General features: G+C 35.8%; 1 protein-coding gene across 1 annotated transcript; it reads left to right on the top strand.

Moving 5' to 3' along the window:
- The first annotated feature begins 2,249 nt into the window (after positions 1-2,249).
- On the top strand, positions 2,250-13,565 carry LOC129272140 (trafficking protein particle complex subunit 5-like). Its single transcript, XM_064106755.1, has 4 exons — positions 2,250-2,382; positions 9,638-9,726; positions 10,496-10,622; positions 12,527-13,565. Exons 1-4 carry the CDS (start codon positions 2,317-2,319, stop codon positions 12,671-12,673), a joined length of 429 nt encoding a protein of 142 aa, XP_063962825.1. The 5' UTR covers positions 2,250-2,316; the 3' UTR covers positions 12,674-13,565.
- The last annotated feature ends 10,321 nt before the right edge of the window (positions 13,566-23,886 follow it).

Genomic DNA, 23,886 nt, shown 5'->3' with positions numbered 1-23,886 from the left:
CATAGCTGGAGCAAGCCCAAGATCTAAAGTTAGCACATTACCCGGAGGGGCCACTTCCATTGACGAGTGGATACCATGCGCGACCACGGGGTCTTGAAAAGCACCCTAAACACGTATTTTCCATATTCTGAAAATGCACCCCTTAACAAGTATTGGCGTGTGAAACCCGGCCTACCCTTAACAAGTATTGGAAACAAAATGGTACTCTTGGCAAGTATTCCCTGAAATGAACCCCTAAACAAGTTCAGCGATATTTTATTGTTATGTCACGGGTCCGTCGGTCGTCGGTTTTACCTTTAGACATCATTATTTCTACACCTCGCGCAAATCGGACTCTAAACACGTATAAGTGTTGGGGCAAAAAAGACATCCTTTATAAAACATTTTGATTTTGTTTTATCATCTCCGCATATTTGACCCTAAACACGTATATTTTTCCGAGCGAAATAGATACCTTTTTTTCAACATTTTTGTGTTTTTGACACCCTTATCACGTTACGTACGTAACGTGCCTTATCTTGAAAAAGACATCCTTTTTACGTGTTTTTTTGATCGCGCATGGTATCCACTCGTCAATGTAAGTGGCCCCCCCCCCCCGGGGCACATTATAGTTCTCTGAGTTTAAACTGCTTACTTTAGAAGAAATTACAACCTACCAGCAATGTATTTTTATTTATCAGTGTATGAATCGGCTTATGCCTGTTAATTTTTCAGTTGTTTGATACAAATCAGAATTTATATAAATACAATACACGCTCCTCTTCATTAATTCATTTGCCAAGACACAGGACATGTTCTTATCAACATAATATCCGTTTCATAGGTCCAAAAAGTGGAACAATTTACCTACAGACATCAGAAATGCACCAACTTTAAGACAAAATTTAAGAAAAAACCAGGAAAAAAACTTACGTCTGGTCCCTAAATTGTGTGATTTGCTTTATAGATTTAGTTGTGGGATTGTATTGTATTGTATTTATTTTCCATTCATAAAAAACATGCAAAATACAAACAAAATACATCAGATATAATTACAAAATAAAATGAATACATATGAATGACTGGATTGCCCATTCAGAGTGGTAATTTTTACCACTCTGTTCTGCCTATGGGTCCAGAACATAATAAAATAGATCAGATTGTATTATAAACATCATTAACAATAGAAAAGAACGACATTAAACAAAATATAAAGTAATGAAAGCTAGTCAGTAGACATAAAACTAAATATAAAGTTACAATTTCAAGCTACAAGCAAATAACCCCCCCCCCTTCCCGGCAAAACAACGCGTTGCTCAGATATCAATGTACTTCGAAACCTTAGAGCTCAAAGAAGTAATAAATGTAGTTAAGTTTTCGATAAATTTCATATCTAAAGGTAAGTCATTATATAGGCGTGAACCTCTCTCTATATATAAACATTCTACGGCAATTTTCTGTATTTGGTTTGGGCATAATTACATTACCTACGGTTCTTAAATTATATGAGTAATTACAATATTTAAATGAATCTGCTAAGTATAATGGAGCCAGGCCGTTCAATGATTTGAACACCATTGTATGTACATGGATATTTCTTCGTGATTGCAATGACCTCCATTCGAGTCGTTGGTGTATTTCTCTATTTGATATTCGATTTTGCGGTTTAACATTCAAAATGATACGACCAGCTCTGTTCTGATTTTTTTGAAGACGTTCAGTATATTTCTTATTTGTGGACTCGTATACAATATCAGCATAATCAAATAAGGGAAGTATAACTGAACTATACAATAATTTCAGATTACTTTCAGTTACGAAATGTCTTAGACGTGCTAAATATTTGACAAGCTTATTAGTTTTCTTACACAGTTCTTCAATATGAGTATCCCACTTCAATTTTGGATCGAGATACATGCCTAAATATTAAATGATTGGTTTGACGATTTATTTTCTGTTTCAAATGACATACTAGTATTTTATATAAAGTTGCCCTGCCCCCCCCCCATTTCCCCCCTTGTTTTGTATTGTACTCTGTTTAGATAAGTTTTTTTTTCATGTACTATGTATTTATTGTTTACATGTATGTCACGGTGCACTCATCACAAGCTGTGCTTTCTGAGTTGCTACCACCATTGTTTTGTTCAAGTTCATAAAATGTATTGATGCTTTTATCGTTGGAAATAAATGTACTTCATTCATACAAGTAGGCCTGCGTTTCTTTTTTTTTCTTGACACCGTCCTCCCGTCCTCCACCCCGGCCCCCACGATAACACGATATCAATTGATGGTGGTATCGTTTTGAGTATCGTCAACCCTCAGTCAGAGTTCCACAAAATGACGGACCGAAAATTGCAGAAAACCAGCTTAGTGGATAGGCCTTTGAGCAAAGGAAAGGGCGAGGTTAGTTCTAGGTGTTGAAAATTTTATGATTTTATTCAAAACTACAATATAACTGTCTGGGGTGCATGTTATTGTTGATTTGTTGTTGATTTTGCTAAGTTGAAATAATGTCCAGTCCCATATACCGGGATTTGTGTTTGTAGATGGTGACTTTGGAAGAGAGTGGACATGTTAATTGTTAACGTGTATGATGGGGGGACCTAAAGCTACGCACTTTGTTTTCAAACGACAAAAACGATGCCAATTTCAATATTTGAACAAATTATCTTTCACCAATTTGTGGCAAATATTCTAAAGATCATTAACCATGAAGAAAATAACGCAAAACTCACGTAATACGAAAATCCCGCCGTGTTTTCCGAACCCCTCTTGATTTCGCCGCCCGATGTAGAACTTAGAAGGGGTCCTAAAGCTACGCATTCGATTTATCATGCAAAAAAATAGTATTTCCTGTGCCTCAACATCTAAAATATGTTCACATTATTATAGGATATATGAAATTAAAGTGAATATACATGTAACTCCGAAATTCCAAACAGTTGCTGGTTTTCTCTGCATTTAGAGATTTATTGCAGCTTCTGACATTCTGTTGAAAAAAAATGAATAGGAATTGTTCGTCACTCTGCAGTCACAGTTCCACACACAGAGTGCGCATTTGCCATTGAAAACTGCATGCGCGATGAGTGGTGCGTAGCTTTAGGACCCCCTACCATACGAATGCGGGACTACTGGGTCTGGGGCACTCTTAGCCAGGCGGCTTCGAGAGAGTAAAAATCATTTACTAACGTAAGGTCACTCTCATGAAGCCAGGGCTTCCGTCATATACTTTTGCGTGTACCACCAAAAAACCTGAAACTTTCGCCCCCGAAATTTCTACTTTCTTTCTAAAAGATCTAGCTCTAAATCATGTACATGGGATAAAACTTCATTTCCGACATTTCTACGCTCTCGTTGTTATTTTTTAACAAGAATTCATCAAAAAAATGAGAGAAATATTGTGTAAAGACGGAAGAGACTCGCCCGATGTTTACGCCGCCATCTTGTTTCCTATTGTTCTTCGCCAACGTTACAGACGCGTGCGTCGGGTAACGTTGGGGAAGAACAATAGAAAACAAGATGGCGGCGTAAACATCGGGCGAGTCTCTTCCGTCTTTACACAATATTTCTCTCATTTTTTTGATGAATTCTTGTTAAAAAATAACAACGAGAGCGTAGAAATGTCGGAAATGAAGTTTTATCCCATGTACATGATTTAGGGCTAGATCTTTTAGAAAGAAAGTAGAAATCTCGGGGGTGAAAGTTTCAGGTTTTGGCTTCCATTGTGTGGGTCTATGGGATAGAAGACCTGGCTTCATGAGAGTGACCTTACGTTAGTAAATGATTTTTACTCTCTAGAAGCCGCCTGGCTAGGCACTCTGGGGCTACACCGCTATTCCAACGCGTGTTGGAAAAGTCGACGCCAGACGGGTACGTTTTGGCCTTGAATTTCCAGCCAATTCATAGAAATTACGGCCTAAATTTAGGTCTAACTTATTAATTATATACTAATTGACTAATTATAATGTAAAATGGGTACTCACCGGTTCTTTTCTTTCCAAATTTTGTGTTTTCATCGCCTCTTCTGGCCAACTCTTGCGGCGGCTGTTGTCGCCATAGGATCCTGTACATGCAAATCCAGGGCGAGTTGTCACATGACGCTCGCGAGTCTCTAGGCGTTATGGCCTTTAATCAAGGCGTTCATTTTGTTATAATTTTATAATGACGCTTAAATATCGAAATCAATGTAGACGAGTCTGTGCAGGGGCATAACAGAGATGTTATATTCATTAAAGTGGTTTATAAATTTTATCTCGGGGTCTATATGGACATTTATCAATTCTTTGTTCTGTGATATATTGTAATATAAATTATGAACGTCTGACAAAAAGATAACCAACCAATCACCTGACCGATCAGCTGACCAGTACGTGAATCACATCGGAGTTGATCAGTCCTCACAGCGTTTGGAACGCTCACCAAGAATTCAAGAAAAAAGACTGAAAATGTAAGTTTAACCTCAATCCATTAAATTTTAAACATTGTAAAAGATTATTTATGATGTTAAGAACTAATTCATACCAAAATTTTTACCATCCAATTTGTATTAAGGCGTACATTTGCCAAAGTCCTTGGGTGCAAATAGAAACGGCAATGTACTCTAACTGGTTTTATCACTTATGTCGCCTATGAGGTCCATACATGTAATGTTTGGACCTCATTGGTACTAGGAGTGGGTCTGGGGCACCCCTAGTACCAATGAGGTCCAAACATTAACATGTATGGACCTCATAGGCGACATTACCCAAATTATGGGTTGGACAATGCTGTTCTGATTTCCAACCCAAGACTTTGGTAAATGTACGCATTAATACAAGTTGCAGTGTTAAGATATAACTTTTATTTGGTCGCATTTAATTGAGTTAGTTCTAAAAATAGTTTAAATTAAAATGGATTATTGTTAAACTTACATTTCAGGCCCTTTTTGTTGATTCTCGGTGAGCGTTCCACACACCTGCGACGAGGGATCAACTCCGAAGTGATACGCGTACTGGTCAGCTGATCGGTCAGGTGATCGGTTGGTTATCTTTTTGTCAGACGTTCATAATTTATAATCGCTAGAGGGTATTCATTTGTCTCGCAATCTACTATGGTCAACAAGGAAATTCGTGATCACTCTCGCAAAAAGTGTTCACTGGCTTTCTAGGAAATTCGTGATCACTCTCGCAAAAAGTGTTCACTAGCTTACAAGTTCACGAGCTTTCGAGTGCCGCTGCAACTCTTTATCAAGTGAGTGAGTCACTTGCTGTACGTGAGCATTTCTGCCCGTTCCCCCTTTTGAGATTTATAGTAAACATTTTGGAATTAAATTTGTTGTTAATACTAGTTATGTGCCCCCCCTCATGAGAATCACGTACAGCATTATTTGTAATGGGGATATTTCGTTCATATTCTTTTCTCTTTTTGGCCTTTTTTTTTTATTGCCAAATTCAAAATTTTACTGGGAACAAATTAACAATATGACTTTCTATAAATCACTTTTAGGGACAAACTTTTTTATGGGGGTGGGGGTTGGGGGCTTGCCAAATACAATCAATGGTGGAAAAAATGACCTTCTTTTTAGTGACAACTTTATAAAAAAATTGTCAAATTTTACGCGAGACAAAATGACCTTCGATCATTGCTATAGTTAAAACCTTTTTTTTTTTTTTTTTTTTTTTTGGGGGGGGGGTTGCCAAATATCACGTGGACAAAATGACTTTCCCTTTTTTTATTTTTGTGGGGGGGGGGGGGCTTGCCGAATATTACGCGGACAAAATGACTTTCATTTTGAGTGACCATTTTTTTTTAACTTGTCAAACTTTACGCGAGACAATATAATGACCGTTTTTTTTTTTTTTTAGTAAGAACCTTTTTTGGGAGTTGTCAAATTTTACTTGAGAAAATTCACCCCGCCCCCCCCTACTTAATTTGGAAAATCTTGGATGCGCCTCTATATAGTTTGAATCATAATGAAGATTAAGATCATGCGTATATATAGCTTACATCCACGGCAGAGGCGTAAACCGCCGGGGGCATGCAGGCTGGCCCTTGATCCCCGGTCCAGTGGATTTCACCAAAAAAAAAATGGGATAAGAGAAAAGGAATGAAGGAAGGAAAAGAAAGAAAGAAAGAAAGACAGAAAGAGAAAGGGAAGGGAAATAAAAGGCCATAAAAAGCAAAAGGAAAGAAAAATGCATGCGAGAATAATTCCGAATGTTATGTCAAAATCTATTGCAAAATTGATATTTGTAATAAAAGTGACAAAGGTTTTGCTCGCTCGCCTCTTCATCTGGTAGGCGCGTAGCTAGGGGCGGTGCCCCCCGAAAAGGTCCCTCCCCCCAAAAAAAAATAAGGAGGGAATAGAAAAAATAAAAAGCGAAATGAGAAAAGGGGGATGTATATAACTTAGTTTATAATTGTTTTTCTTTTTTTTTGGGGGGGGAAGGGGTCAAAACATTAACGTTATGTTTTTCTATAAATAGGTCTAATTGCTAAATATCCAGAGTTATCGAGACCCACCTGCTGATATTGCACTGGGGGTACACGATGGAAGGGTTAGGCCCAGGGGCCCCCGAAAGTTCTACAACCAAGATAAAAAAGAAATGAAGGGAATTAATGAAATGAAAAGGAAAAGTGTAAGTTAAGATATCTATCTCAAATTTAGATTTGCACGAAAAGTTTTTTTCTCGCTTGCTTCACTCGCTTGGAACATATAAAGCAACTTTATTCCCACGCGCCATGTATGCCTACATTGGCCCTCTATCTTTCTTTTATTTTATTTTTTTTTACTCATCACGCTACCGTACTGCCACACACGGGTTTGCCCTAATGATCGTGGACAATCATAAAAAATATCATTTTCATACCATGTGACTGGGAAATTTTTGGCTCCACCCCCCCCCCTCTCGATCCCTGTATCGATTTTGACTTGATAGGGGCCTTTACCTGATGGAATTTGCTTCATTCAATATAAAATCATAACGGATAGAACGCCTTGAATACAGGCCAAACAGCCTAACGACATTGCCGTGTCACGTGACAACCAGTATTAAACGAGAATGTGCACAACCTTATGGCGACAAAATTTGCCGCAAAAGTTGAGCAAGTTCTGGACAAAAAGGCTTCAATACCCCAAGAAAAGACCAGGCGAGTACTATTTATACATTTTTTTCAATTTAGTAATATCTAGAGTCTAATTTAAGAATAGATTTCGTCATGGAGCTCCATGGTAAGATCTAGTAATTTAAGTCCAACATTTAATTCGCGTGCACTCACTTTTTTAACACAGGAATTAATAGCCTTGGTGCTTAGAGTGGTCTGGGGTGACCATAATTTGCGCACATTTTAAAAACTATCATGAAGTTGATTTTCAATACAAAAATTCTCACAGTTCTCACAAAATTAATAAAAATCAATCAAAATCATAAATACCATGGCATATAGACGGAAGACAAGATCCCAAACTTAAAATTGGCTTGACGGAATTATAAATAAGGTCTAGACTAAAGGGTTTCGCTCGTATCGCGATCTAAAAATTCCATGACGATCGACTGAAAAAGTGTCATAAAAAAATGTGACCTTAATTGATTTGCGCATGATCGTTTTGCAAAGCTTTAGAAAAGAAATCAAGCAGACAAACGTAACTAAGATAATTATATCAGATGGAGGTTAAAATGCCATAAATTCGGTTGGTATCACATTTTACATATTTGGAGACCTCTGCTTACAAACTGGCGATTTCTTGATTGTTGTTGAGAAGATCAGATTTTTTTGGAGTGGACGCAAAAGGTAACAAAATTTGCTGATGTTTTGGCAATATTTTAACAAATTGAGACCTTACCTTCAAGAAAAATATCATACTGGATAATTTGGGGTCGCTTTTTCTGTTGGTGATCAGTTTTTCAAGATATTAATTAGATAAAGAGATATTTGACTGCGAAAAATTAGGTAACGCGCGAATTAAGTCACACCACCATAAAGCTACGCACTTTATTAACAAAGGATAAAAACTTGACAATTTGAATATTTGAACAGATAGTCTTGCTCTTATTTATGGTTAATATTTTAAAGCTGATTAGACTAGTGATTACCCAGAGGAAAATATTACAATAAATACTCAAAACTAAAAACAAAACTTACACTACGGTTACGCCGGCCCGGGGCGTTTTTGAAACACTGACTGATTTTGCTGCCGGAAGCGAAAGGGAACCTGATTACAAGCATAAAGCTATGGCCTATGCTATGCACTTGAATTATCATGCAAAGAAATTGTATTTCCTGTGCCCCAATTTTAAAATGTGGTGATAATATTGTAGGAAAAGAAGAAATTAGTGAATATAAACCCCAAACTTCAAAGAGTTTTTGGTTAGATCTAGAATTTCTGCATTTTGTGGTACAGGCTACAGCATTACAAAGTTAGAAAAATTGGATAGGAATCCAACACACTGCAGTCACAGTTCCAGACACATACCACTTATTTACTGCAACCACCCTGCCTGTGGGGAATCTGCATTAGCCAGGAGGTTCCTAGAGAGTATAAATCATTCATTATCGTTTGCTTACTCCGGGGGGGGGGGGGGGGGGGGCACTCACATATATTGGTGGTACGGGGATGTGCTGCTTTGATGACCCCCTTTTTCAGACCTAATTTTCAGTTCTCTAGATACTCGGAATGACAAAATGTCAGTTTAGAAGCCGCCCAGTCCCGCTCGCAAGACCCCTGTTACGAGACATTTCAGTTCCCCAGCCCTGCCAAAATTGTCAAGCGTGAGCATGCACCGCATGCGAGATAAGCACGTACGGCTTCGCAACTCCCTACATATAACTAGTAGCCGCTCCATGCATGGCGAGCGCATCCACAGCGCTCTACCTACAGTGCCGCGATCCCGTTCCATAGACCCTTTTTCACACACCGCAGTATATATTTAGTTCCCAAGACCTTGTACTTTACCTATTTAGTCAGTTCCTTAGACCCCCATTTCAGAGTTTCGTGAGGCACGCCCACATCGAAAAATAATTTGAGTGCCCCCCCCGGGCTTACTCTCCACGGAGCCAGGGATTGTGCCTACAATGTATATCATATGTGTGTAGGAATGGAATTGTGATTGCAGTATGATGTAGGATTCCTATTCAGATTTTCTACAGAGGCTGTAGTAAATTACAAAATGCAGAGGATAATAACAATTAATGATGATTATATCATATTAGTAATGATGAAGATGATGATGATGATAATAATAATGATAATCATAATAATGATAATAAAGATGATGCATGGTGATAATAACAATGAAAGCAATAATAATGATGGTAATATTTATAATGATTTATTACCACCAGTACCACTGCATGTATATTACATCTACATGTACTTCTAACATAAATATTTTTATTGTTCTTAAAAACTTTAAAACCAGAAGTAAATGATGATCCTGATTCCTGAGTTAGGTCGAATTTGTACTGTCTGAAGTGTTATCACTTTATTCCGACAGGTAGCTTAACAGGCATAATGTGCAAGTCAATAAATCCTTTTGCAAATCAGTAAGGATCAATTTCCCAAAGGATTTGTAGCAAACAGTTAGAGATTTTATTTTTTAATGCCACATGAAGCCCAGGTATGATGTGATGCATTTAGTTCCATAGTAATTTTTTAAACACTTTTTCTTTTAATCCACAGATGAACATAAGTACCTTTGCCCTGCTATTCTCTGAAATGGTTCAGTACTGTCAGAATAGAGTTTCATCGGTTCCTGAACTACAAAGCAAGTAAGTTATCTGCCACCATCTCTGTGTGTATGTATACAATGAATGCATTTCAAAACACGATCTCATCCCCACTTCGCTATTACCATGACAATCCAAACATCCTGACTGCACTTGACTCCATACGGTCGAATCGAAAACATCACAAGCGAAAGTTTGATTTTTGCGAAGTACCAACTAACGTAGAAGGCAGCACACAGTCATGTGTTGCTGTCCTCTACGTTCAAACATGTACAGCACGATATCAAAATGGCGGATAGGCAAAAGACGTTGACTGCTCAGAACGATGTCATAAAACCCCCAAATTATCAATAAAAATTCATCCAACCTAAAATAATGCTAATAAAGTGAAAGGTGAGGATGTATTTATGCTAAATATGTTTGTTAAAAGATTATGTAATCATCGTATCTGATGAACGTGGATTTTAAAGCGTTCTTGGTACAGTGGCAGATACAAATTTTGACCAACATGAGTATGTGACATCGCTATAATGCATAAAAAATGCGATTGATTATGTTCTTTTGTCGATATCGGTAAGATATTTTTAGCAACATATCGACAGAGAATTTTCATAACGATAACAGCTTTATTACTTTATATTGTTGATATTATATGATCCTCATGATTATCAATATTAGCGTCATCACTATTCTTTCTCATTATTATTAATATTTTATATTCAGAAATCTTTTTTTGAAGCAAATGGATATGAGTATGCATGTGTACACTGTACTTTCACTTGATCCAATCTTTCAATTTTCCTGTTTCCAGGCTATCTGACATGGGCCAACATGTAGGAGTTCGAATTCTAGACCTGCTATTCATCAGAGAAAGGGGATTGAAAAGGGAAACAAAACTTCTCAACATTTTGCTCTTTATCAAGTCTAATGTCTGGAAGGTAAGGAAAACTACATGTATGCCTTTCAGTTGAAACTTTGATGTAGGCTTAAATGGTGCCTTAAAGCAGACCAAAAAGTACCTGCTCGGAGGTTTATAAAAGATGATTTGATGCATGTATACTAATTCTTTTCTAGACTAAATCGGTTTAAAGGAAATCTTTGATGATGAAAAGGGGGACCAGATGCCATTTTCTTTTTAGTACATTCTTTAATGTTTTTTTTTTTTTGTGTGTGAGTTGGAGCAGGAAAAAGAAACCCAAACTTTTTGAGTTAACCAGCTCAACTTTGCTACGTTATGTTACAATGAACATTGGACTATATGGGAATTTTAGGGGCTCATTTTTATTTTTCCAGGGATTTGAGGGCATTTTCTGAGCAAATTCGCCCCAAGTCCCTGTGCAATTTTGTCCCTGGTGGGGCTGCATAATGGTATTCTTGTACAAAATGGTCATTTCATACAGTTTGTATGAAAATGCAATTTTTTTTAAATAAAACAAGATCTACATGATGTTTTTTAAAATTTAATTTGGTTTGGAAGCTTGCATTTGATTGCAGAAATATCCATGCATGTATTATGCATTGTAGTTTTCAGTAAAGAGCCCAGAAAATCTCCATTCACTCCAATGTTATTAAAGCTTATCTAATCTTGCAGGTTTATGTCCGGGGGGGGGGGGGGGGGGGGGGGGCACTTCCATTGACGAGTGGATACCATGCGCGACCATACTAGAGTCTCGAAAAGCACTCTATAAACAAGTATTTTCTGTATTCTGAAAATGTACCCCTTAACAAGTTTTGGCGTGTGAAACCCTACCCTTAACAAGTATTGGAAACAAAACGATACCCTTGGAATGTATTCCCTGAATTGCACCCCTAAACAAATAGAGCAGACTTGCCAACCAGTACGTTTTGGGCGTATTTAGTACGTTTTTGCAACCAAAATATGCCAGTACGTTTTTTCTTTAAAAAATTTGTTTTTTAATTTTATTTTTTATTTTTATTTTGTTTTTACAAAATCGTAATTGATTGAGAAAAATCATCTCTATATGTCTCTATTTCATAAAAATTACACAAATATGGTTATTAGATCAATGTAATTTCAGGTACATGTAACTTGTTTTTTAAATATTTTATTAAAACCAGGGCGAGATATACACATTTTTAAATGTTTTTTTTTTTCCATCTGCAAGAGCAGTGCGCATTTTAGCTTGCATGTAACTTGAGCGACGCGATGAGCGAGTGCGCCATACATTTTATTATGAAATACACCTTTTTGGGGAAAAATACACTTTTTTTAATCACAGAATACAATTTTTCATTCCCAGAGGTTGGCAGGTCTGATAGAGTGATATTTTAATTGTTATATGTCACGGATGTCGGTTCTACCTTTACTTACATTATTGCGTTTAGTACGGCCCAAACTCCCACACCTCGTGCAAATCGGACTCTAAACACGTAGTGTTGACTGGGGCAAAAAGTACATCCTTTATAAAATAATTTAGTCTTTTTTATACCCTCGCAAATTTGACCATAAACACGTAGCTTTCCTAGCGAAATAGGTACCCTTTTTTCACTATTTTAGTGTTTTTGACATCCTTATTACGTTACGTACGTAACGTGCCCTATCTTGAAAAAGACATCCTTTTTACGTGTTTATTTGGTCGCGCATGGTATCCACTCATCAATGTAAGTGGCCCCCCGGGGTTTATGTACATGTAGTACAAGTGTCAAGATATCATGAAAGTGTATATCATATTTAATTGCAGATATTACAGAGATATAGAGTTCCTAAATTGTTGAATAGTTAATGTTTATTATGATTTGATACCTGGACATGAATTATACATGTAAATTATACATATATTACATTCCAAAGGTGAAAATCCCCTTTTGTTTGTTGTTACAGGTTCTGTTTGGAAAAGAGGCAGATAAATTGGAACATGCAAATGATGATGAAAGAACTTGTATCCTTTATGAATGTACAGTATTTTGCATACATGTACAATGTTTGATTCTTGATTTATCCTTATATGATGATATGAATAATTTCTGATTGCTTTGAAAATAAAGGGGAATACTCTGGATACAAATGGGTCTATATTGAATTCCCATTGAAAGTTACACTACAATGAGCATTAGAATCAAGATATAATTTGTATGAAAATAACACTTTGTGCAGTTTTTATTGAAAAGAATATTGTTAGAAAGAGAAAAATGATCTGAAAAATGTACTGAAAAATGTAAGTAAGAAAACTCATACCATTCCCAGTATGTGGGTAATGTTCCTGATTAAAAAGTCATTTTGATTGAGCTCGTCATTATGTTCTCTAAATTGGCAACACAATGACAAATAACAAAACACTGTTGAAAATGCACATCGGCAATATTTTAATGCATTAATCATTACTTCTGAGTCATAATATATCCATAGTGTTCTTTTTTAATATTAAAATGAATAGAAAATGGATGAGAATATAAAATAGATGATTGTTGCCACTTTGAGGTGCAAAAGATGATTACTATGAGTCATGTTATATCCATTGTGTTCTTTTTTAATATTAAAATGAATAGAAAATGGATGAGAATATAAGATAGATGATTGTTGCCACTTTGAGGTGCAAAAGATGACTAATATGGAGTTACGTTTATAATATTGATTTACAGTGTAAGTCTGGAATGTGGGATGGTGGGATTTGAACTTTGGGGACCAGGGAAATGTTTCATGATGTATTAGCAGTTTTTACTGATCAATTTTAAGATGCTAGGATCTCGGTATAAATGTATATTTGCATGAGAATTGACCCAACTCAATGACATTTCTTTTATGAGTAAATTATCAAGAAAAAAATAAATGTTTTTCTTGTATATATATCCAAAACACTCCAATGAGGAATTGGTCAGTTTTCCATTCATTTCAGACACTTTCTAATGGAATTCTGGGACTGAAAAAAAAAAAATTGGGTCAGCTATAAAGAAGCAACAATTACCCATGTTTCACCCAATATGGGCAAAAGATGGACTTGTTTTTTTTTCTTCTTATTTTCATATGCATAAAGAATCCTTTCACAGTATAATTATGATATTTATATTATATTACACTGTAGATGGCTCAGAATGGAATATTACTAGAAATACTTAAAGAGTTAGGACCAATATTCTAGGAATCACATACAAGTGGCATATTAGCCCTGAGTGGAATATTTCTGGCATTCCATGAAATGAAGCCACCAATATATTTATTATTACCTATCCACCCCCCCCCCCCAAAAAAAAGGGAGAAATTTTATTGAGCAAGTCATGTCACTCATCATAATTATGTAAGTTAATCTGGCCTCACTTCACAAGATCAAATTTGATTGTAGAAATGCGAGTTGCAATGTCATTTATCATCATTGTGCTCTATGCTGCTTATCGCCTCGCATTCATCGTTGTACACATTGTATATTTCATGCATTCGCACATGCGCACTAGAATGTTGAATACGTTCTCATATTGATCAGCAAGTTTTGTACAGAAGCCTATGGGATAATCATCAGATTTTGTCCTGTCAGGCATTTGATGCAAACCAAAATACATATTTTTAATGCATCGCTAACACACACACTCTCTACAGTATATAGATGATAATAATATACAGTGCGTCCCAGAAAAAACGAAACCGAGATTTATCGATGATTTATCATAACTTAATCAAATACAATAGACAAATGACCTATCATTGTAAAGCTTAGAATCTCCTCTTTCATCTGAAATTACTTAGATTATTTCTCATTCACGCATGAGTGAGCCAAAAAAAATTTGAAGAGGGGATACCAAAAAGTCACTTGGCGGGCTGTATCTGGGTTTCAAAAAGAAAACCACATTTTAAAAAAGTTCAATATCTGCTCTTTAATTTGATACCTCAATTACAGAAAAGGGTCAAGAAATAAGAAAGTTCTGGTTATTTGAAATAAGGCTTGTATTTCAATAATTTAATAAAATGAAGAGGTTTTACAGGCTAGCGTTTAAACTCACTCGAACTCCGTTTTGTTGACGATCAGCCATGCATTATGTCTTTTGTTAACCGTGCGATAGCTTCTGTGGGAAACCGGTGAAAACACGTTTATTTAATGAAATTATGGAAATACAAGCATTGTTTCGAGGGAACAGAACTTTTTACTTCTTGACCATTTTCTGTGATATCAAATAAAAGAGCTGATATTGAACTTTTTAGGCATGTGATTTTCTTTTTGAAATTCAGATACCCCCCCCCCGCCAAATGAGTTTTTGGTATCCTTTCTTCAAATTGTTTTTGCTCACCCATGCATGAATGAGAAATAATCTAAGTAATTTCAGATGAAAGAGGAGATTCTAAGCTTAACAATGGTAGGTCACTTGTCTATTGTATTTGTGATTAAGTTATGATGAATCATTGATAAATCTAGGTTTTTCTGAGACACACTGTATATTTGCATTGCATGTTTGTGTCATTTTTTGATTGTTTATTATAAATGTACTTTCACTGTTAGTTGGAAATATTCAAGGAAATATGACAACTGAAAGTACATTTTGTCAGTGAAAATCACTGAATATTTGTTTCATGAATGGACTTTGTTCCATCTTGGGATCTGAATTCCCTGATCCTGAACACCTATGGTTTGAGTATGTTTGTGAGGCTCTCTGAAGAGGTTTTGGAGAGCAAATGTGAATTTGAGTAGGCAAGCATGTCAAGATAATAGAGATATATCTGAAGCACCCCTGAAGATAAAACAAAACTCTTTATTTTTCTTGAAGTGTCAAGTGGCACTTGACTGTTCCCACTAATGACCCAAGTTTATTGGGAAGACTAGTATTACGCTAGTTAAAAAAATAATATATGCAGACTTTCAATTTGAAATATTCAGGTAGAAAATAAAGCTTGGAATGTTCTTGTGAGATGGAGACCCTCCTATGTATCTCTAGTTTAAGATTGTTTTAATTTTCACTTTGAGTTACACAAAACACTTAAAAAATTATTTTTCATTTTGCAAAATCTTTTTTTTATACACTACATGTACATGCTTAATGACCATATCCAGAATTTAAGTTGTCTCTTATTATTAAGTCACACATTAATTTTTTACACTTCTAACTTCAGTCTCTCACATTAAACATAATGTGTATTTTGTGCGTTATTGATTTTTACAAATAAATTGTTTAGGATAGTTTACACTTTCATAATCTCACATTATACATGTACATGTACTGCCTTGTGTGTTTAATATACATGTATTGATTCTTTTTTTAAATGATTGTTTGAGAGCTTATGCTTGACTAACCTAAACTAGAATTCCCCCAAATAAGTTTGCATAATATGCTATTATGCAAACTTATTTCGAGGAATTCTAGTTTTTCTTTGATTGAGAATGCTTTAGTAGCATTGCAGTTCAAGGGCAAATTAAACAAAGAAAGATCTTTTGCTAGATCCTAATGTACATGTAACACAGACTTTATCAATGTTTACATATATTTTATACAATTTTTCCCTTAAAAATCAAGTTATCTAAAAATACAAACTTGTTTCATAATGCTTCATAGAACAATGCATAAATTTTGAAAGATACTACTATTGTTAAACACTAATTTGCTCCTAAAGAATTTGCTGGTTAGGATAGTTTACACTTTCATAATCTCACATTATACATGTACATGTACTGCCTTGTGTGTTTAATATATTGATTCTTTTTTTAAATGATTGTTTGAGAGCTTATGCTTGACTAACCTAAACTAGAATTCCCCCAAATAAGTTTGCATAATATGCTATTATGCAAACTTATTTCGAGGAATTCTAGTTTTTCTTTGATTGAGAATGCTTTAGTAGCATTGCAGTTCAAGGGCAAATTAAACAAAGAAAGATCTTTTGCTAGATCCTAATGTACATGTAACACAGACTTTATCAATGTTTACATATATTTTATACAATTTTTCCCTTAAAAATCAAGTTATCTAAAAATACAAACTTGTTTCATAATGCTTCATAGAACAATGCATAAATTTTGAAAGATACTACTATTGTTAAACACTAATTTGCTCCTAAAGAATTTGCTGGTATCAACAGAATTCACGCTGTGCATTATCTCCCATAGCGAGGTTATGGCTTGGCAGCGTAGCTTCCAATCAATTAGAGAACAAGGTTTTTTCCATGGAAACCTGAGTCATCTTATTCTCAGATGATTCCTGACTCCATGGACCTAGCTGACTCCAAGCCATAAAAGATAGAAGATCAAGTAGCTTTGACCACTTATGTACACATGTATTTGTTGAGCGTTGTGGCCCAGTAGATTAGTCTCCGGACTTTGAAACAGAGGGTCGTGGTTTCAAATCCTACCCATGGCATAGTTTCGTTCAACAAGAAATTTATTCACTTGGTGCTGCACTTGACCCAGGTGAGGTGAATGGGTATCTGGTAGGAGTGAATTCCTTGAAATGCGTATGCCCTTATGTAATAATGCTCGTCAAGCTAAAGCTGGTATAATAATATCCAAGTCCTTTGGAAGCACATGGAGTAAACATGTACAATCATAATGTGTCAGCACTATATTATCATACCACTGCCAAACAAAGTTTGAATGAATCAGCTTACGATTGTACTGTATGGCAGTCAGTTGGTCGATCCATTGCAAATGTTGCGCTTCAAACTACTTCCTCAATTTTTAACATGAAATTCAGAACATTAGTCTTTGGGTAAAGATGTGCTAGACAGATTTTTCAGCACTCATGTGTTGCAAATTGTGTTTATAATAATGCCTGAAGTGGAAATGTTAATAGGGCTTTATTTAATGTATAACAGCCCATAGAGCATGTTCTATAAAGTTTTAAGGGGAATATCTAGCTAGGGAGATTTTTTTTCAGTACAACCAGTACCTACATAAAGTGGAGCATCTCTATGGATATATTGAAGATAGGGTTGTCCGGATCTTGTCCACTTTTTTTTTTTAAAGGTATAGTGCTACATGCACTTGTACATTTACAAGTACAGTCCGACCTCTCTTATCAGGACACGTTGGGACCAGCACCAATCCGGATAAGGCATTTATCCGGATCTGGTGGGTGTTTCATAAAGCTGTTTGTAAGTTAAGAGCGACTTTAAGAACGACTGGTGATCCTTTCTTGTAGTAAATGGTATATTCCTTAATAGCGCGTAATAAAGGTTCACTAGTCGTTCTTAAAGTTGCTCTTAACTAACGAACAGCTTTATGAAATGGCCCCCTTGGAGACCCCACACAGCTGCCTACCCAACGGTAGCTACACATAATCTATTGTATTGTGCGCACACAGACAGTATTTCACTGCTGTCAGTGCAAATCATAGGCGGTTTTTTATGGAAATGAAATTGATCGGTTGCCTAAACTCTTGGATAATTTACCTGCTGAAATGATTGAGGAATACATCGAGCATAGCTTGAAAGAACAAGAATGACCCAATGAAACTGACTTTGAAAAATTGATTCATCGCAGCGAGTATCCCAGCTTCGCAAAATCAGCCATTGTTATACTGACTGTACTAGGCTCAAACATGATAGAGGGCGCTATCCGTAATGCAAGACGAGGCCTGAGCGTGCGAGACATGTGTTGATGTTTTTTCCCCGAAATAGAAAAAGAGAACGTGATAAAATGGTTACGGTGTGCCCTGATTTACTGGAAAATTCATCCTTTCTAAGTTCGTTTGGTGGTTTGGGTAAGATATTTTCATAAAAAATAATGGGGTTGTAGGTAGACTATATTATACAAATAATGAATGTTTATGAGTGCAATGGACAGAATACTTCATCAGGTGAAAGATGAAATGATCCATTCAATGAGGCGTAGCCAAGTTGAATGGATTATTCATTTCATCTTTCACCGAATCAAGTATTGTTTCCATTGCACGAATGAAAAGAACATTCATTATTTGGTTTATATGACACCTAAAAATAAATTCTTTTTCATATGAAATTTGTGAATTTCAATGCAAAATATGCTTATGCAGTGCAAGCTTGGTCTGTTGATTATCGCGTTCACAACATGCGTGCTGCAAACACGAGTGGTGTCTGTACGGTGCGCGTATGCAATGGACAAATTCATATGGATCAAAAATTACACAATGAATGGATCTAAAATTGCACGGTTGATGACGTCATTGTAAAATGGGCTGAATGATCGATATCGACCAACCAATCAAATGACAAGGATCTATCTAGGAGTCATATAATGGAAAATATATGTAATCAAGGTGAGTTTGTGTAGGAATTTTAGATTATAGTGTGAAATCTCATTTCCCCACGTACTAACGTTAGATTGAGAAAAAAAAATCTCGGCAAGTGTACGTCCGGATAATAGAGATATCCGGATAAAGGGTGGCCAGATAAGAGAAAAGGTCGGACTATACCTTCAGAGTTAAGCCTTGCAACCTCGAAATGCTGCTTTTCTGTTTAGAAGTCACTTCTAGCATGGTTTGTAAGATGTTGGGCACTTAAAGCACATGAGGACTGGGACACAAATTTCAGCAATTGATTATAGGACTTACTTTTAATAGTGATTACATAATTGCTATGTGTAATCACTTTGATTCATGATTGATCACTAATTTTTGTGATAAAGGTGTTTTTAAAAAGTGGTTTTATTTTTAGATGACATTGACATGATGTTTATTCCTGTGACTTGACCATGTTCATAAATGTTTGTCCAAACAAGAGATTGATGTCCACTTGGCTTTCCGCTTCTAATTGGGGAATTCAATACTTCCGGTTAAACCTGCCAACTTTTAGCGCACCATTTCTGAGTAACTGGTCAAGTGGTGTCAGACGTCAAATATGACTCATTCGAAACGTTCACACACAATGCCACCAAATCATTGATTACATCAAATTAAAAGGCTTGTAATCTAATTATAATTGTTATTAGTTTGTACTTTGTTTATCCAATTTGTCTTGTTCTGTTGCACATTCTTTTAATTGAGGAAATTACAGCATAGATGCAGCTTCCTTGAAATGTAATTTAAATGTAATGTTTATCGGACATGTCTAATTAATGCTGAACAGGCATGTTCATTGTAATGTTTTTACAAGGGTCTTTAAGAAGGAACCACCATGTCAATGTGGTTAGGATTTTTAAGACTGTTTTTCGTAATGCAGATTGGCATACAGACAAGGTAAAGTCAAGATTGCTTGAGATCATAGGTAATGAGTAGCCAATTCAATACCCCAATGTAGAAGATACCAATCATGTCTGTATGTCTTGATATGAGTCATGAACATGAGATATCATGTGCATATAAACATAAAAGTGTAACATAATTTAACATAATTTTTTCCAAATTTTTATATCAAGTTTTACTTACACAACACAACAGTTTTAAATCTGCACTACTTTTTGCTGACAAACAATCTATAGGCAGCAGGCCGACTTGTTGAATATCCATTCACACATTGAAAAGCAAGGGAAAATCGCAATAAGGAATGATTTAGAAAAGAAAGTAATTACATTATCAAAGCATGTAAATATGCTATTTGCATTGACAAAATATTGAACTTCTTCTCCCACATATTAAATTTCTTGCCAGGATAATAATTTTCTCCTTTCATTAGGCTGGCCCACCTTTTTAGCTCTTCTCAGAAAAAACTGGATGTGGTTTGAAAGTGTGAAACTAGGATGAACGTGTTGGCACACAAAGAGTCAGTGAGCTGCAGCATAATTTGTTGCTTGTCAGAAGTGTTTGAGTCAATGACCTTTTCAAAGAAATATTTTTGGGGAATTTTTTAAAAACTTTTTTTTACAGTTTACTTTGCCCTTGAGTGAATGAAAAAAAAACACCTGCTACCTTGGATTAACCCTTTTGGAGAAAAATTACATTTGGCTCACCTTAGTTTTGATTGAAGCCCTTATACCACTTTCATGAATCAACTCCACATATTCTAGATCATATTAGAGCAATAAAAAAATGAATTCATTAATTTCAAAATAGTCTGGATTATCACCAGCAATAAGTGATATGCAAAATTTGATGTTCATCATATTGCCAAAGGACAATGCAGGACTCCTGCGTTAGAGAAAGTGAAGGCAAAATCAAGTCTTTAGCAGCACTTAAATAATGCAGACTACATGTATTCTGTCCTGTGATGTTTCATAAACAGCAACAGTCTGCACCCAATAATTGTATCCCTTGTATCCCTCGAACAGAGTTCGGAGGATACTATGGATTTGGCCTCGTCGCGCCGCGTCCGCTGCTGCCGCTGCAGAGATTTCCTTGTGAGCTCTCTATAAGTTGTATTTCTTCTCCGATCAACTTCAAATTTGGCATGAAGGTCAAGTATGGTATAGCGAAGCTGCCTATTGATGTTGGTGTGGGTGGAGACATCGTTGCCATGGTAACAAGAGTTTTTTGGAAATAGCAGAGATGTCCTTGTTAGCGCTCTACCAGCTGCATTTCTTCTCCGATCATCTTCAAATGTGGCATGAAGGTCCATTAAGCAAACCGCCTATTGATTTTGGTGTGGGTGGAGACATCGTTGCCATGGTAACACAAGTTTTTGTGGAAATAGCAGAGATTTCCTTGTGAGTGCTCTACTGGCTGCATTTCTTCTCCAATTATCTTCAAATTTGTCATGAAGGTCCATTATGGTAAAGCAAAGCCGCCTAATGATTTCGGAGTGGGTGGAGACATGGTTGCCATGGTAACCATATTTTTGTGGAAAATTTGGTAAAACCTGTAACTTCTGCTTTTTTTTCAGGTTTGTCATAACAGTTGGCACACAGAAGCAATATTAGAAGGTGAAGCGAAGATGCCTATCATTTTTGGTGGGGGTCTTAGGATTAGGTTTACAAAATATATCCAGATTACTCTATAATTGTATTCCCCAACAGGTGATACTGGACAATACTTTCGGTTTATCAGAGTCACACTGCTACGTCATATTATTGTCATCAAATTTGGTACCCACAGGCAAAATGTGGGCAGGGTCATTGTCGCTATGATAATTGTATTTATTTGTCAAATTTCTGTGTGTGCTCTATATATCGCAATGATGGATGACGCGGTGGGTTCGGGGATACATGTGCTCGGCCGCGCGACCCGCCGAGCATCTCTAGTTAATGATAATAATATAATAATAATCCATATTTTATTCTTTGTGTAATAAAAATCAGAAATAGAAATTCTTCTAAATTTTCGCTCAATTAATCACGGGCCAGGCAGCCACTTAGGAACACCAGACAGATATTGATCTACCCCTTAAATCTTTAAACACCAATTAGCGTACCATCTTCTTTTGGTCTGACATGGGTTTGAATGGGCTTGAACATTGTCTTTTCTCAGAGATATGACAAAATTGGTATTCTGGTGGATGTCCTAACTTTTGTCACAAAAAAATTGTCATCAATTTTGTCTCTTCTCTCTAGCGTGCACCAAAAATATGCGGCTTTAAGTGCCTTTATACAAGCAAAAGATATGACAAAAGTTATGACAGGGTGATAGCAGTCATAAATTTTGTCATATCTTTTAGTACCAAATATCCCGATACCCTGCCGACTGAATGTCAAGCATGTAATGATATTATTTAGATTAGATTGTGGTATTAGTTTCACACATCATCCATGAAAATTTTCAAAATCATTTTTTCATGCTAATATTAGTTATGCCCTACATATTAATTCCTCCCTTTTTCTCTGTTTTCCTTCTTTTTTCTACTTCTCTTCTAAAATCCTTCACAGCTCATGTCTCTCTTTCTAATTAAGCGCATACATATACGCGTAGTTGCGCAATGCCAGCAACTGTATTGGGGATACGCCCTACCTGCCACAGGGCCTTCCTATTGGCTAGAAGGGCTCCCACTGGGAACTAACGATGATTTTGATTGGTTTGCTTCCGAAAAGATGGGCGGGAACTTAGAGAGATATGACAGGGAAAAGACAATGTTCAGAATACCGATTTGTGACAATCATAGCGGTGTCACATCTCGGAGAGAAATGACAGAATTTATGACAAAAGTTTTGACAGTGTTCCAGAATGCCATTCATAATGTGTTATGCACTATACAAGAACTGTCTATTATTATTATTATTATTACCACCCCAGGTTGTGAGGCAGACAGAATTACGAATTAATGAAAAGGTTTAAGTATAAGAACCATACCATTTCTTTTTAGAAAAGAGGAGAATTATTCTGTTCAGTCTTTGACCATCAGTATTTTTCTTATGTTTAAAAAAATCACTAAAATCTTAAATGATTAAACCTCAAAATCACTGTCATTCCATGCAAATTGGCATTTTTTTAAACTTTGAAACATAAAGAAATGATAAATTCAGTGATATGAGAAAATGCAGTTGTTGCCAATTTGAGAGTTACCAAATGCAGGAGATTTTATGGAGGGGATTCTTTTCAGATGTAAGGTTGCTACATGTTACATGTAGGTGATCAAATAATAAGACCGCCTATCAAAACTCATCTGAAGAAAAGTAGAAAAATCAAACAATTATTGTAACACTGGAAATTACATCAACATTTGATGTCAAATGGGAAAGTTGTGACATTTTCAAGTTTTGCTTGATTATACAAAACAGTTAATGATGTATGCACATCCGGTAGTACATGTATGCAAATGCAAGAAGTGATGCACTATTTGTCAAGTACTTCATTTTATGAAAATTCAAAAAAATTTCAATTTTTTAATTAAAAAAAATAATAGTTTTACTGTATCTGTGAACCTGTGGAATCAATATTATTAGTAATCATAATGATTAAACCAAAGCTTTTTACTACAAAATTTGTAAAAATTGAAGTGTTTGATGTTTCATATAATATTAAAAGTAAAAAAGGAAATTGCAGCATGTGATGTCAGACTCAATTGCACATCTCATGTGTAATGTATGTTCTCTTTGTTGAAAATTAACTAAAACTCTTGATTGACACATTAAACCTGATTTGGAGGGTTTATGATGGTAATGCTGGTTACATTTCTCTCTTTTTTTTATTCATGTCAACTTAATGTTTTGTTGGACTTTAACATTAAATACTCTATGAGATTTGTTTTCTGTTTTTGATAATGATTCAAACTCTGCATTGATCAGAGGTTATCCATTGGATCTGTTATTACAAAGAAATGCAAACCACTCTCCATATTAGCCTCATGCCAATAACTGATCACCAGTCTGATACAGGGGTAATATTATAAAATGGTCAGTAATAAGATAATTATTACTTTGAAAAATGTCTGGGAAGAAATCTTGATCATCTCTTATAAAGTATACTCCTGTTGTATGATGTCTGCATTCT

The sequence above is a fragment of the Lytechinus pictus genome, chromosome 11 (assembly GCF_037042905.1).
Source record: "Lytechinus pictus isolate F3 Inbred chromosome 11, Lp3.0, whole genome shotgun sequence".
Lineage (NCBI taxonomy): Eukaryota > Metazoa > Echinodermata > Echinoidea > Temnopleuroida > Toxopneustidae > Lytechinus > Lytechinus pictus.
Note: the sequence above shows the minus strand (reverse complement) of the source record. Positions and strands in the feature narration are given on the sequence as shown.

Excerpts from the sequence above, each read along its gene's own strand:
- LOC129272140 (XM_064106755.1), top strand. The coding sequence starts at position 2,317 with ATGACGGACCGAAAATTGCAGAAAACCAGCTTAGTGGATAGGCCTTTG. Across the intron at positions 2,383-9,637 it reads TGAGCAAAGGAAAGGGCGAG|ATGAACATAAGTACCTTTGC; the intron begins GTTAGTTCTAGG and ends TTTAATCCACAG. Across the intron at positions 9,727-10,495 it reads GTTCCTGAACTACAAAGCAA|GCTATCTGACATGGGCCAAC; the intron begins GTAAGTTATCTG and ends TCCTGTTTCCAG.